The sequence below is a fragment of the Mizuhopecten yessoensis genome, unplaced genomic scaffold, assembly GCF_002113885.1.
Source record: "Mizuhopecten yessoensis strain PY_sf001 unplaced genomic scaffold, ASM211388v2 scaffold3453, whole genome shotgun sequence".
NCBI lineage: Eukaryota > Metazoa > Mollusca > Bivalvia > Pectinida > Pectinidae > Mizuhopecten > Mizuhopecten yessoensis.
The window spans coordinates 548,750-562,303 of NW_018405052.1; the positions used below are offsets into that span (position 1 = coordinate 548,750).

Genomic DNA, 13,554 nt, shown 5'->3' on the forward strand with positions numbered 1-13,554 from the left:
TTTTCAAAGATATCAAAATAAAACAACAAAAAATATACTGACAGATCTTATGCTAGAGGGCTATGTCTGAAGATCATCATCAGGCCAAGGTCGGCGACTTTATTAGCGACTGTGCTTCTGAGAACCAATCAACCGTTGGGGTGTGCTGTCGTGTCATTGACACTAGTGCGTTTACCCGGCAATGTGTATTGGCTCTGGATTGAGCTGAGTCACGATTCAGTGACTGTTGTTGGAACTTTGTTGTGGTTCCTTGGAACTTTTGTATCCATCATTGACGTGGCTGTTTGCAAAGATTGAATCTACATAGGCAATCTATTACTTTGTTGGAGAGAGTGTGTGAGATTATGAGGGTGTCTTGTATATATTTAATGCTTATTTGTCTTTCATTGTATATAACCTTCATCATAGTTTTGTAATCCATTCTCTCAGTTTTTCTTGTTCCGGATCAACAACCGAAGCTTGTTCCACGTTAACAATTTGGTAGTAGCGTTGAGATAATGTGTATGTAATCATCTCCACCATCCTCAATGTTTCGACAGCTGTTCGGCACGGTGAAGTATCGTCAAATGGTCATGAAGCTTGCGCACGAGTCGATAATGTCCGGTCATCTTGCAGCGAAACGAACTTCAAGCAGGATTCTGGCGGAGTTCTTTTGGCCTGGGGTCCAAGCAGACGTTACCCGTTTATGTCGCTCATGTGATGTTTGCCAACGCATGTTTCCCATGTAGCACTAGTTGAGACTGCTAACGCGTCCTGCGAAGCTCAGTCTGTATTCTGTGCCTGTTCCACATGCCGTAGTATTTCGATGAAACAATATCTGTCGCTGTAAACAGCTCACCCCGTGCACGTCTACCCGTGACGCTTTTCCGCCCAGCGGTACCTTACTATTAAGGTTACTTATCCCGGCTATAAATGATAACACACATTATGCAAAATAATAAATTCAGTACAATATCCTAAATACAATATATGAATCACATTAAATAATTCACACGTTCTGTTGTTTCTCTCAATAATTTCCTTATACTTCGACCAACATCGACATGGATATATAGTCTCAATCAGTAACCGTAAGAAGGAGAGCTATAGCTTCAAATTAGGACATACTTTAGCAAAATGTTTGAGGTTTAAGTTGTTCTATGTCATCAAATATATGATATCGAATAGGAACTAAAAACATTCATATGGACAAGGATATCTCAAATAATAGCATTATACCAGTAAAACGTATGAGGATTAAACAGACACAAAGAGTCATGTACAAATTCTTTATATATTTACAAGCTAGAGGGAAACTTATAGTTACTGAAAAAAATGTTTATTTAATCATTGCCATTTAATCAATTGGAAATCGCAAGAACCTTATTGCAAGAACCCTTTTGTAACAATGTACCATACAAATAAAATATGCTACTCCAACGTCTTCGTACTTTCTTTGCTTCCTATTTATTTATGGTCGATCAAATAATTTAATGTATAACTTAAAACAAAATAGAAGTAAGACTTTATCATACTCTGACGCTCCATATGTTATTTCTGTAACCCAAAGGCATAGCTTATCAACATATATTTAAACACAAACTGATGTTCTCCCTAAAAATAAAGTCATCCTAAGAGTTAGATATATTTTCAGCTTTACTGTAACACTAAGAGTTAGATATATTTTCAACCTTACTGTAACACCAAGAGTTAGATATTTTTCAGCCTTACTGTAACACCAAGAGTTACCAGGACTCCTTCCTCCCAGCCGACACTCCCTGCCACCATTATGGTCACAGCTGATTCAGTCATTTTAGAGTATGAATCTGTTTTAACCTGTTTTTAAAACGAGAGCCATCCCTGAAATGCCCCAGTAAGAGCCATGCACATTAAAAAGAATAAGAAGTGTACATAATATTGTGATGAATAGTGAATTGCATAACCGATGCATTTTTAACTAACCGCAAACTAAAGTTCATCGTAGATATACCTGTATACCAGGTATAGTGGAGTAACTAGCGCACCTTGATTTCATGACTTCCTAACAGATATCTATATATTTTATACTGACAAAGGAGCTAGTGAAATAACAGATTGTACCTTTTTATGTACCAGTGAGATATAGTGAAAACAGTGGGTTTCCAGACCACAGTTCCTGGTTTTGAGTGTTTTGTTTTGTGTATAAATGAAATTGATGGGAAAAGGCGTGGAATATTTTTAATCAGTCGTTGTCATGAACTATATATTTTTTTTAATTTTTTTTTTTGTATATACCGTCAAAGGAAACAGCTAGTTGATATTTTATTAACTTAATGACAATGAATCGCGCCAAACTCCCATGAATAAAGAGGACTCCCTAAATTAACGATTTTTAATTTTCTTTCCTTTGATACCTTTAACCAGTTTGTCCTTCTTACATGTAACCGTTGTTTATAGCTTTTTTAGTTAATGATAATAGACACAGTGAACATAAACCAATAGATCGTTGGTGACCATCATACATTTATTTGATGGAAGACGGACACCGTGATGGGTGCCGGAGACGCTATATTGCCATTCCAAGCAAGTTCGCCCTCAGGACAGGAGCCACAAGTCAAACTTGACGTTTAAAGGCATCTGTATAACTGGGGCTAGTTTTGCCTTCGTCCCTTGAGTTGCTAAAACATTCTATACTTAATTATTAGGTGCACACAAAGTGGAGCACTCGTTAACACCTGCACTTTCTTGTAAGCGCAACTAGCTAATATCACATTTCTTAACGAATGTTGTTAAATTTTTTATCATCGGGATCCTGCGGTAACTTGTACAAGAGTTGTGGCCCTTTGCAACTTAGATTATTTGCGCAACATGTCCCACAGTTTACAACCGCGAATATAATGAAATTTCATAAGTGTCACATGTATCATATAATGATTCACACAAATCATTTTTTTCACAAGTTATAGCCCTAACTTTCCCCTTCGCTATAACGTATACATACATGCACAAGTGTCTTGTAGTATACAGTTTGTGACTGCAACTTCTTTGCTATGCACATATATATATATAATGCATTCCCGAATTACATGAAAAATCATGTTCCTCATTTCGCTAGGTCATTTTTAAGCAAACATCGTACAAACGTTTCTGCCACTGATCTTACCAGGTTTTGTTGTTTTAATACTTTCTGTCAATATGAAATATAATTAAGGCAAACACCATGGTCTCCATTCGCTGTCCCAGGGGATATTTCAGCACCCTATTTAGTTTAACGACTAGTGAGAGATACATGTGTGATCGGTCTCTTGTATGTGTTTGTGCGTCTTCCTAGCTGCTATTTTCCACATTAGTTTTTAGTTTCTATTGTAGTCTGTTGGTACCTAGTCGAGTTACCATATTGTTTTTGTGAATTATTCCTGTAATGGGTCCAACTTAGTGTTTTGTGTATTCAATGCAAAAGTACCAATGACGATCGCAATCATTGAAGATGGGGGCCAACACGTTTATATGTTATCCCTTCATTCTGAAATTATGAGATTGGGATAAGTTCGGGAGGTGCCCATATCAGCCTGCCAGGATTGCTTATCGCTTGTACACTTTAATAATGGTAATATAGAGGTTCCCCAACGATTTATGGTTGATTATCATGTTCATCTTACTCAATTCAGTTGATTTGAAAATTGTACAAATATTCATGAGGTTTACCGAGTGTCTTACAATTTGAAGATTGACTAATAAGAGTTAGATACACATGATAACATGGGGGGGCGGGGGATAGGTTTATCCAAGGAGTCGTGAGCTCGAGCGAGTAAACCAAGTGGGTGTGGGAGAAACATGATAATCAGCCATCACAAGTTTGGGGACTTTTTGCATTATTCTTGTTGCTGATCGGGGAAACAATTGCCATGGACGATGAAGTCACAATGGAAGATGACATTGCAAAGAGTTGTCACTTGACATCATAATTAGAGAAGATTAACCAATAAAAACCCAGTGTTACCCACTAGTGGGTTATCAAAAATGTTTACCAACTTATGAATGATGCACATGATTGTGAAGGAAGAAGAAGAAGAAGAAGAAGAAGAGAAGAAGAAGAAGAAGTAGTGAATTCCCAGAAGAGTCGGGAGTTAGGAAACCTATAGCGGTCGTGGGAGAAATCAGTATAGTGCTTATAATAACTGTTATAGCAGGATACCTAGAGTGTGCAGGTATCTTATAATCTTAACAAATAACAGGAAACATAATAACAACATTTAAGTTTTTAATATTCCTTTAACACAAGACACCTCACACCAATAAAGCCGTGTAATAAATAGTGTGTATAGATATATTGATGATCTAATCAACTTTGAGCAAATAGTGTCAGTATAAAGGCGACTATGGACTAAATACAATACACTTTAGTGAATTCCCAGAATAACACAGTAACATTGGATAACATTGCTGGCTGCAGGAACCAAACCAATCTTAACATTCTCTTATTTAACATTTACAATATATTCTGTATAGTCTATATATAAAATCAACAGAGGAAATAAATAACATGTAATTAATTACATTTACTACTGAAAACTTTGCATCATGCATCTTTGTATGTAAACAGTATTGGATACTAATTACATAAAAGCCCTTTGAGATTCTGAATTATAAGACAGCACCAGACTTATTTTCTCTCTCTCATATCACCACTCTAATAGTTAGAAATCTCTCAGGTCTCCCTAGCTTTACCTCAAAAAGGCGATCTATCTACTTCATCTCTCTAAATTTTGGATCTGTCACACTGACATCCCCTTCACACTCCATAGACCCCTCCTAAAGACTAGTACCCCACCATTTCGGGTGGGCTGAAAATGGATGCAAAATTATTTAAAGTGTTTATTTTTGAAAATAATAAAAAAAAATGTTTATACAAGTAGTAAACATACACCAGTAAAAATGTTTGATAAATTTTAAATAAACACCAACACCAGCAGATGTGTCTGACAGATATTAAAATTAAAAATGAATATCGGTTGATATCTAGTAAAACGAAACTACAAAATTTCCTGCTAGTCCTCATCCTTCTCACTTTTTCATGTTCTCTCTCTCTCTCTCTCTTAACTAATCCCTCACCTGGTCTTGACTATAAATGTGATAAATTTTAACAATATGAAGATAACAAAGCAAGAATGCAACCAAAATATTCGATAAAAATGTGCAGGCATATAAATCTATAAATAGCATTAACTTTGATATATATATCTGTGAAACTATAAAACAAAAACACAACAGCAAGTGACAGCGTAAACGTTAATACTGATAAGACATGGGAATACGGTAAGGTGAACTGGGATTTTACTGTGTAAAGGTGAAAATAATGACTTCAAAGATTATTTGAAAATAACATTAAAAGCTCTGCTCTAGAATTGTACAAATATTCAGCAGCTGTAGGGTAATAGTATTTTGGTTAGGATATTGTCTTATGGTCTTTGGTTACATAGATGGAACCTATCTCTTTGGGGAGAGCACACGGACTTGCTGCAAGTCTTGGAAGCTGGTTGGTTTGCCAGTGGTGGTAATGGGAGTGACCATTCCTATGTTGAACAGCTGTCGGCGCAGGTTGTGCCAGGTGCTGTCTAACAGAGGGCCGTTACGACTGTGGTCATACTGCCTTTTGTCCCTTTCTGTCCCCATCCAATTGTTCTTATTCCTGTATGTGGTTTTAAAAGTTTATAGTTGAATTTGACGCGTTTCTTCTACCAGTATCTATAACTTATGGTTTTGTTTGATGAGGTATTTGATTCTAAAACTGAAATGTACTATAACATACCAGTACAATGTATTAGTTTATAAACGGAACAAAAATATTAGTATAAACATATCAACAAAAAGTGCACAGGAAGTAATGCTTATGAAATACAGAAAATTTGGTATGAACGTTTGTATGATTCCTTTTTTTCATACATCGAACCTAAAGTATACTTTTTCCAGTTTTAAAAACTTCAATATGTTGACAACCAATTTCCTTCATTTCAAAGCATTTCCTTGACAGCAATGAACCCTAGACTTTGAAGTGTGGTTTTCGAGGAGGAAGTTCTCTTTGAGTTGTTTTTTTAACATATCCTTGAGGATGTAGTAATGGGTAAACTTTATCCTCTGGATTGTTGTCAGCTTTCCTATGAAAAATTCTGTGCATTGAGGGTTCCAACATATCACCGGAACTGAAACACATTAATCTACGATGAGTTTCAACAAGAGATTAAAGCCAAGTCATAATTCTCTACTCTAAGTAGAAAGCTGAAAGTACAAGCAATATATTTCCATTGTAAAAAAACAACTAATATAACAAAAATAACTAAACTTATAACAGAAACTATTAACAAGGGGCAAACCAATCATACTCCCCAACCAGCTTCCAACTGTACATGAATATAGCTGCTGTCTATTTTTTGACAGGGAACCACTACTTCCATGGTGTATAATAATGTGTGGTAGTGTCTACAGATATGTGTCCAATAAGTACTCCTGACCATTTTACAGCTGAACATGCATGAGCGTACCATATTCAGAGCAGAGACAAACAAAAACAATACATTTAGCAGTAATAGTACTCCGTGTATTCCCACAATTGCACACAAACAATAGAAAACGATACTATCTTACAGATGTAGCACCCAATATGATCATCACCATTTAATGGATCAACAAACCTCATAGTGTAAAGAACAATTATAAAAATGAGAAAACAATAAATATATTTGAAAAATAAACAAAAAAAATGGAAGGTCTTTTAGAATTCATATGGATGTAAAATTTTGTAAACTTGGTCCCTCTCTATATCTAATTTGCGTTGTTTCCTTTTCTTTTGAGAATCGGATTTCTGTTCCTGAGTGTTAGCAAGCTTCTTTGTTGACAATTCATGCAGCAAGTTCTTTGGAACTGCATTTGTGTCGTGACAAGATTTTTCCCTGAAAGAAGATTGTACAAATTTCTTTGGATTTTCCTCAACACTGAATAAAAGATACTTGAATCTTGTTTGGCAAACTATCCATTTGAACACAAACATAGATTACAGCAATAGTGATAACTACGTTTACAGAAACATCACAGAATCAAGGAACATGAACACGTGCATGATTGCTGATGGTCTTGTACTGCCGTGGATGAGATACACCACAGATCCGCACACTGCTAAATCACGGGGGAGTTTCCGACAAAACTTGCACATGAAAATCTCCATTTACTCGACGAGTAATATCGTATCTTTCTTGCATGGCATTCATTTTTCTATTATTCCGGTTGATGTCATTAGTGTAATCACAGTTATCTTTTCCTGGATAAATCACAGGATAAGCCCTATCAACATGAGGTGCCATGTTCTCTCGATTTCGATAACGATTGTTAAAACCTTCTTTGTTGACCCGAAACATTTCAAGAACTGGCCTGCAATTTGTAAACACAGAAAAAATACAATTAAAGCTTGACATTTGCTTTGACCAATACATGTTAGTTGTTAAAATATAATACAGACAAGCACTAGCACCAAACTGTTTTTGGGGCGCACCAAACAACATATGCTCACACACAAACACACGTTAGAAGCATGGTTAACTTTCTCTTTAGTAGTATTTTTGTAAGAGCATTGAATGATAAATAAGTAGTGTATGGATATTTAGATTAACTAAGGTGGTCAAATTGCATAACCCATAACCCATTCACCGATATACCCAACCACACCAATAACCTCATTCCATAAGCAAATTTCAAAGGGCAAAACATTTAAATCTTGAAATGTTTTGAGTAACTTGGTATATTTTTTTCCTTTAAAGTCAAATACACCTTTCCAAATTCAGCTACTTTTGTGTATCTCATCCAGTGCAGTCCATCCCAACAATAAATCTCATTGATTTTGGTTTATGCTGAATTAAGTCTGAATCAAATAAGAAAGATATAGCTGTGCCATTTAAAAAAAGACAAACATAAAACAGTTATGGAGAAGTCCTGGAAAAATGTGTAAGAAAATGTATTCCTACTGTATTATCAGACATGTGGTAAATTTACCAGACAACCACTGTTACATGTACTGCTTTAAATATATATTTGTTACTATATCTCTCTTGGCTGTTTATCTACCTGGGTACAATAATATCTACAGAAAAATAAGGATTAATAGTGCAGAACTATAGGTAAGCATGGGTGAACTACAATAGAAGGGAGATATTAAAATGGGGCTATAATATTGAATATAGAAATGGCAAGTAGAATCTGTGTTTAACATCTTAATGTGAGAAAATGTCTTGTGAAATGATGAAGTTCAGTATTGCACCAGTGTCAGAGATTCTTAATCAGTGTTCATGATTATAGCGGTAGACCTTAAACCACGTTTTACACAAACTTAGTTTGTACATCTATGTGTCTGTTGCAATACAGGATATGAACATATACCCTATTTCCCTACATATACCCTATTTGCCAAACATGCCTATAAAGAATCAATTTTGTTTCTATTACATTTTATACAAATGCCACCTAGATCTGGTGGATTAGAAAAGACTGCTGCGAGTTGAGAAATTTTATCTATTTGTTGATTCAATAAAATCTGTTGAAAAGTTCTATGTTTAATTTCCATCTGTTAACGGTGCTTGAGGGTTAATCTTTTCCTACAGACCTATTACTTATAGAGGTAGAACATGTGAAGACATGCTCAAGGTTGTGAAAATGCATGAAAGAATCATCTGCATTGTGTGTTTGACTTTATAATCTATGAAACCGAATTTCATTTCAAACTTTTACAAAAGAAAAAAAATGATTTAGTGGATTTATTATTGCCTCTCCCAAAAGCATATATTTAAAAGTTATGTCTGAGTGACCATGTCAAATGGGCATCTCAACAATCATTAGAACTACAAGACCAGTCATCTTACAGGCTTATATCTATTCAAGGAGTAATGTAAAAAAAAAAATGTGTTTCATTAAATGATTTAGTATGTATTTTTATTGGTTATACATATAATGTATATTATTAAGAAAATTATGGGATATATCTTTTTTATAATATCTGAAATACTTAATGAGATTATCCAACACTGTATTATATAGGATATATCATATCATTATATACACAAATATATCAGATATTAAACAGATGTGACATCTTACATATGATTTTATTAAACACAAGATTGGCATTGCTCCCTAAATAAATGTTAAGTTGACTTGTCATAGGTAACAGTTTAAATATCAACATCTCTCTTGAACCAGAACAGATTATTGATTATGATATTCATAGTAAGGCAATAGTGTCCTCAAAACTATGTAAATGACTAAAGTATGACAAATGAAAAAGGCATTTTTTTTTTTTAATTATTCAATTATCTTGCAAGTTTTCACTCACATTGTACTGAGTTAGTTTTACAAAAATTGTAAACATGAAGTCTTCACTTTTTCATCAAAAAACAATACTGATCAGTTACCTAAAGTGAAATGACTTATGAATGATAATTGAGAACAGGTGGTAAACTTTAATAAAGACCTACAAAAATGTGACAAATATTAGAAGCTAGTTTGAGGACTGAAAAGTTAAAAAAAAATGTGAAGAAAACTAATGGATTATATATATATATTAGATACTCCCATATATAGAAAGTGAAGCAAATATAGGAATTGAATACCACAACTATAAGCTACTCTATGCAAGCAAATATATTGTAACAGTTTATTAGCAGCATAAATGTTTAAAGCACGTACATTATTTTCAGAATCCTGGGTACATTATTTTAAAAATTGGATCAACATGCAGGGGTAAAGGGTCACAACCACTTTCCTTCAAGGATCTATACATAAAATTAGGATCATGAACCACTTCCTTGAAAACCACACCATCCTCTGGTTTGTGTGATTGCAGTGCAATCTTACTGCATCTAAAATAGCAACACAATCAAGAAAATAACTTTAGTAAAAATCCATAAAATCGGAAATGAAAAAAAGGAATCAAAATAACTCTCTAAAATCTAGTTGATGTACTATATATATATAGATTTTGTTTGTGTTTTATTAATGGGATGATGAATTAGGATTATAAAAGCATGAACAGAGTGCTGACAAATGTCAGCTTATAACATTCATATCAATTATGTCAAATCAAAGCAAATGTTATCATGCATGGTATGTTGAATCATGAATGAGTACTTGTTATATATCTGACTGGAGGAAGGGGAGACTGTGATGGAGTGCTGAACAGTTAGGTTTTGGTTACAGTAAGCTTGGGGTATTAACATTACAATTCTTCATACAGATCTAGAAATGTGATGTAATGGTTGGAAACCTGGGGCTTCTGATACATCCTAATCATATAAAATTTAACGAGTGAACAACAGTTCTTTTACAATCCTATGTTACAAAACCATGTACAAGTTTGGATCTCCCTTAGCAAAATCTGTTTATACAGATGTAAATGTCAGTCCCTGCAAACATATTTTCCAACACAGGGAATCTATAATAATGAAATATTAATCCTGCAATCATTTTTCAAAATGTTTTAAAAACTGCACTCTTGTATTAATACCTACGTTTTCTCTATTTTGTGTCATTCTGTTACCTGTCAACTGGGGTTGGAGGTTAGAGAGTGGAGAATGGAGAACATTTATCATTCATATTTAAGCTATAGATATGTCAGCAGGCTTTTTCAAGTCATGTTTTGATCACCATTAAGTTCACATATTTAGGTAAATAATGACAGAGTTAATTAGCTGCAGGACATGTAAACTGGATGTAACTTAGATAGGAGGAGACTGAACACATTTATATATGATAGAAATTTGTGTTGACATGGATTGAAAATTGATAGCAAAGCCATTACCCCTAGCTCTGCTAATTCACAAAATCTAGCTGTTACAATTAGGCCTAATGGCAAAACAGGCCTAATGGCAAAACAGGAAGAACACATCTTTTGGATTTAGTGCAGGATTGTTGATATATTCTGGAAACAACAAGAGTCAGGCATTGAAAAAGTACCTGCATTCTTTCATTTCTTTGTGGTCAAAAGTTTTCATATCTTCATTTAGACTAAATTAATTGTGATCATCGGAAGAATCACATGTTAGATCAAATTGTTGTACTCAAAAGAAAAAAAGAAAACAATTGACTTCATCCAAAAGTGTTTAGCAGAGGTAGCATTAGATATTTGTCAAAGCAAAAACTTGTCTGGAGTCAGCATCATAGCAACATACTGAGAAGTGAGAATAGTAAAATATTTCTGTGAAAGCTTACTCCAGTACAGTGATAGTGCATAGATTCACTGCTGCACAGTATTACTATAGATTCAGTACAGTGTCCTTGTAAATGATGTGCTGTACAGTAAGGTGTATTGTGAGATAAGACGTAATTGTGATAGTTGATCTGTAAATGGTCATGTATTGATAGAATTTCTATTTCGAATGTAAAATTATATTATGACATTAGATACATGAGATGTATAGCAACAACATATACACAGTACAGCTGGTACAGAGGATGACTGATTGCCCCTATAACAACCAGTTTGTCAAATGAAATGAGCTATAGCTACTGCACTATATACCACAACTTCAGTTGACAACTTGACTGCTAACTTCCCTTCCTCCACAAAACTACCATGCCAACCCAAACTATTTATGGTCAGCACAAGTAATAAGAATAATTTTTGAACTTGGCAAGGTGAGGATGAAACGATCTCACACTCTCCATTAATTAATATAACTCTACTTAAAAGTACAAAAACAAACATGGAACTTAACTACAAAAATGAATACCTACAACTACACAGTTAATGCTTGCATGCAGAATTAACATTACCAAGATGTTAAGAGTTCTACATTTAATCAACATGTATTTATTAATTATCATACAAAGTTAAACTGATATTGTGAAATAATCTACAAAATTCTGAGAAATATATTTATCATTTATCATAGCACATGTTCATGCACAATTTAATGTAATATTAAAAATAGATTTATTTTCAAATTTGGAATCGTTCTCATGAATCTGCTTTACATTGAATTACTTCCAAAGCAAAGTCTGATTTATTTCTAAAGAAATTAAAGACAGAAGTGAGGACTTATTTTTTTTAGATAAAAGGACAGCTTATAACCATATAATTTTAAGACGATATGAGAAGATATTTCAATGTAATAAACTATTCATACACACCTTTTTGTGTCAAAATTATCAGCTCCTGAAAACATTATAGCGTCGTTACCGCCTGAAAGGTTTGGATCCAGTGCACCACTCATGTTCTGGGCAAAGCAAACATTAATATACAGTATTAGGTAAAGAAAATGAAAATAAGAAACACGGCCAATAACAATGGTCTTTTTAACAAAACACAGACCAAAGATCTTTGACATGTCCCATTTACTGTTATAATAATTACACAAGCTTGTCACATAGAATGATGATGTTAAAATTATCTATTGTGCCCCACAGATTGTACGACTCGCATACAGATAATATTTTTACCATCTCTCTTCATTCTCACACACATGTAAATATTATCAAATTGTTCAGGAAATGCAAAGAGTTCATTAATTGTTTTATCTTTGAAATTCACAAACCTCATACATCTTTTCCATTAATATATAGTTGTTTGATAAATATTTTAGTGCTAATTAAGTTTGGTTATCTTTTTTAACATAAATGAAATTATTGTTCTAATCAGCAGCATTTATCACTAACCCTAAAACCTAACCACTACTAAACGTAACTGCTAATCCTAATCCTAAACTCTAACTACTTAACCATAAAATCATTATACATAATCATGAAGTATTTTTTCATTCTGCATTGAAAAAACCCCAACTCCCATTGTCATCATAATGTTTAGTGATATGTCAAAAAGCAAGTCCTTCAACTAACTGTCAAGCCATCATTACATGATACCATCAGTAAATGCAAACATAATATATGAAATTTTATCAAATAAAGAAATATTCTGTATCATTCATACTGTAGTAGGAAAGGGAAAACGCAATGAAATTTAAAGGGGGAAAAAAGAAACACTGCACACACTGACACTACTGTGCCATTGAGTAAACACTGATTACAACCACATATTTTATTAAGAACAATAAATAAGTCAAAAGGATTTAAAATGGTATTAAATGAGGTCATATTTACTCTTGTTATCATATATATGGACGTCAAATACAGACGAAGTGGTCATAGCCTGAAACATGCTGTAACAGATAACAATGTTGGCTCTTCGTTTCATACCTGCGACTGTCTAGCTATAAACCTTTTCCTTGCTTCTTGTTGCCTATCAAGGTTCGCCTGGCGCCTTCGCGCCTCTTGATGGAAAGCACACTCTGCCATGACTGCTTAAGTCAGTTGGAACTTGTTTTTTTGTGATGTCCCAACTGCCAGTCTTTCCCCAAAGCGTTTTTGGTAACTAAGAGTAACACGCATGAGCAGAGAAACGGAAGTGAAGATTTAGCAATGATACTTTTAAGAAATATATGTTCAGAGCCTTTACTTTTTAATATGTTCCTCAACCAAAATGATTTTACTGATCATTCGTATAACTTTCTGGGATATTTATGCAGGATAAAATCAATGCATTTTTTAATTGTGTTTTAAGCG

At 34.0% G+C, this 13,554-nt stretch overlaps 1 protein-coding gene across 5 annotated transcripts; it reads right to left on the reverse strand.

Annotated features, from left to right (window-relative positions):
• Positions 1 to 4,205: 4,205 nt before the first annotated feature.
• On the reverse strand, positions 4,206 to 13,379 carry LOC110447519. Of its 5 annotated transcripts, XM_021493280.1 has the most exons (4): positions 13,189 to 13,379; positions 12,127 to 12,212; positions 9,685 to 9,857; positions 6,818 to 6,905 (listed from the first exon to the last, which is right to left on the reverse strand). In XM_021493280.1, the coding sequence occupies exons 1-3, from the start codon at positions 13,285 to 13,287 to the stop codon at positions 9,692 to 9,694; spliced, it is 351 nt and encodes a 116-aa protein (XP_021348955.1). In that variant the 5' UTR covers positions 13,288 to 13,379; the 3' UTR covers positions 6,818 to 6,905; positions 9,685 to 9,691. The 5 variants fall into 5 exon arrangements, with proteins under 5 accessions (XP_021348953.1, XP_021348954.1, XP_021348955.1 ...); XM_021493278.1 differs by lacking the exons at positions 6,818 to 6,905; positions 9,685 to 9,857 and adding an exon at positions 4,206 to 5,647 and having other exon boundaries at positions 13,189 to 13,377; XM_021493279.1 differs by lacking the exon at positions 9,685 to 9,857 and having other exon boundaries at positions 6,592 to 6,905.
• Between the last annotated feature and the right edge of the window lie 175 nt (positions 13,380 to 13,554).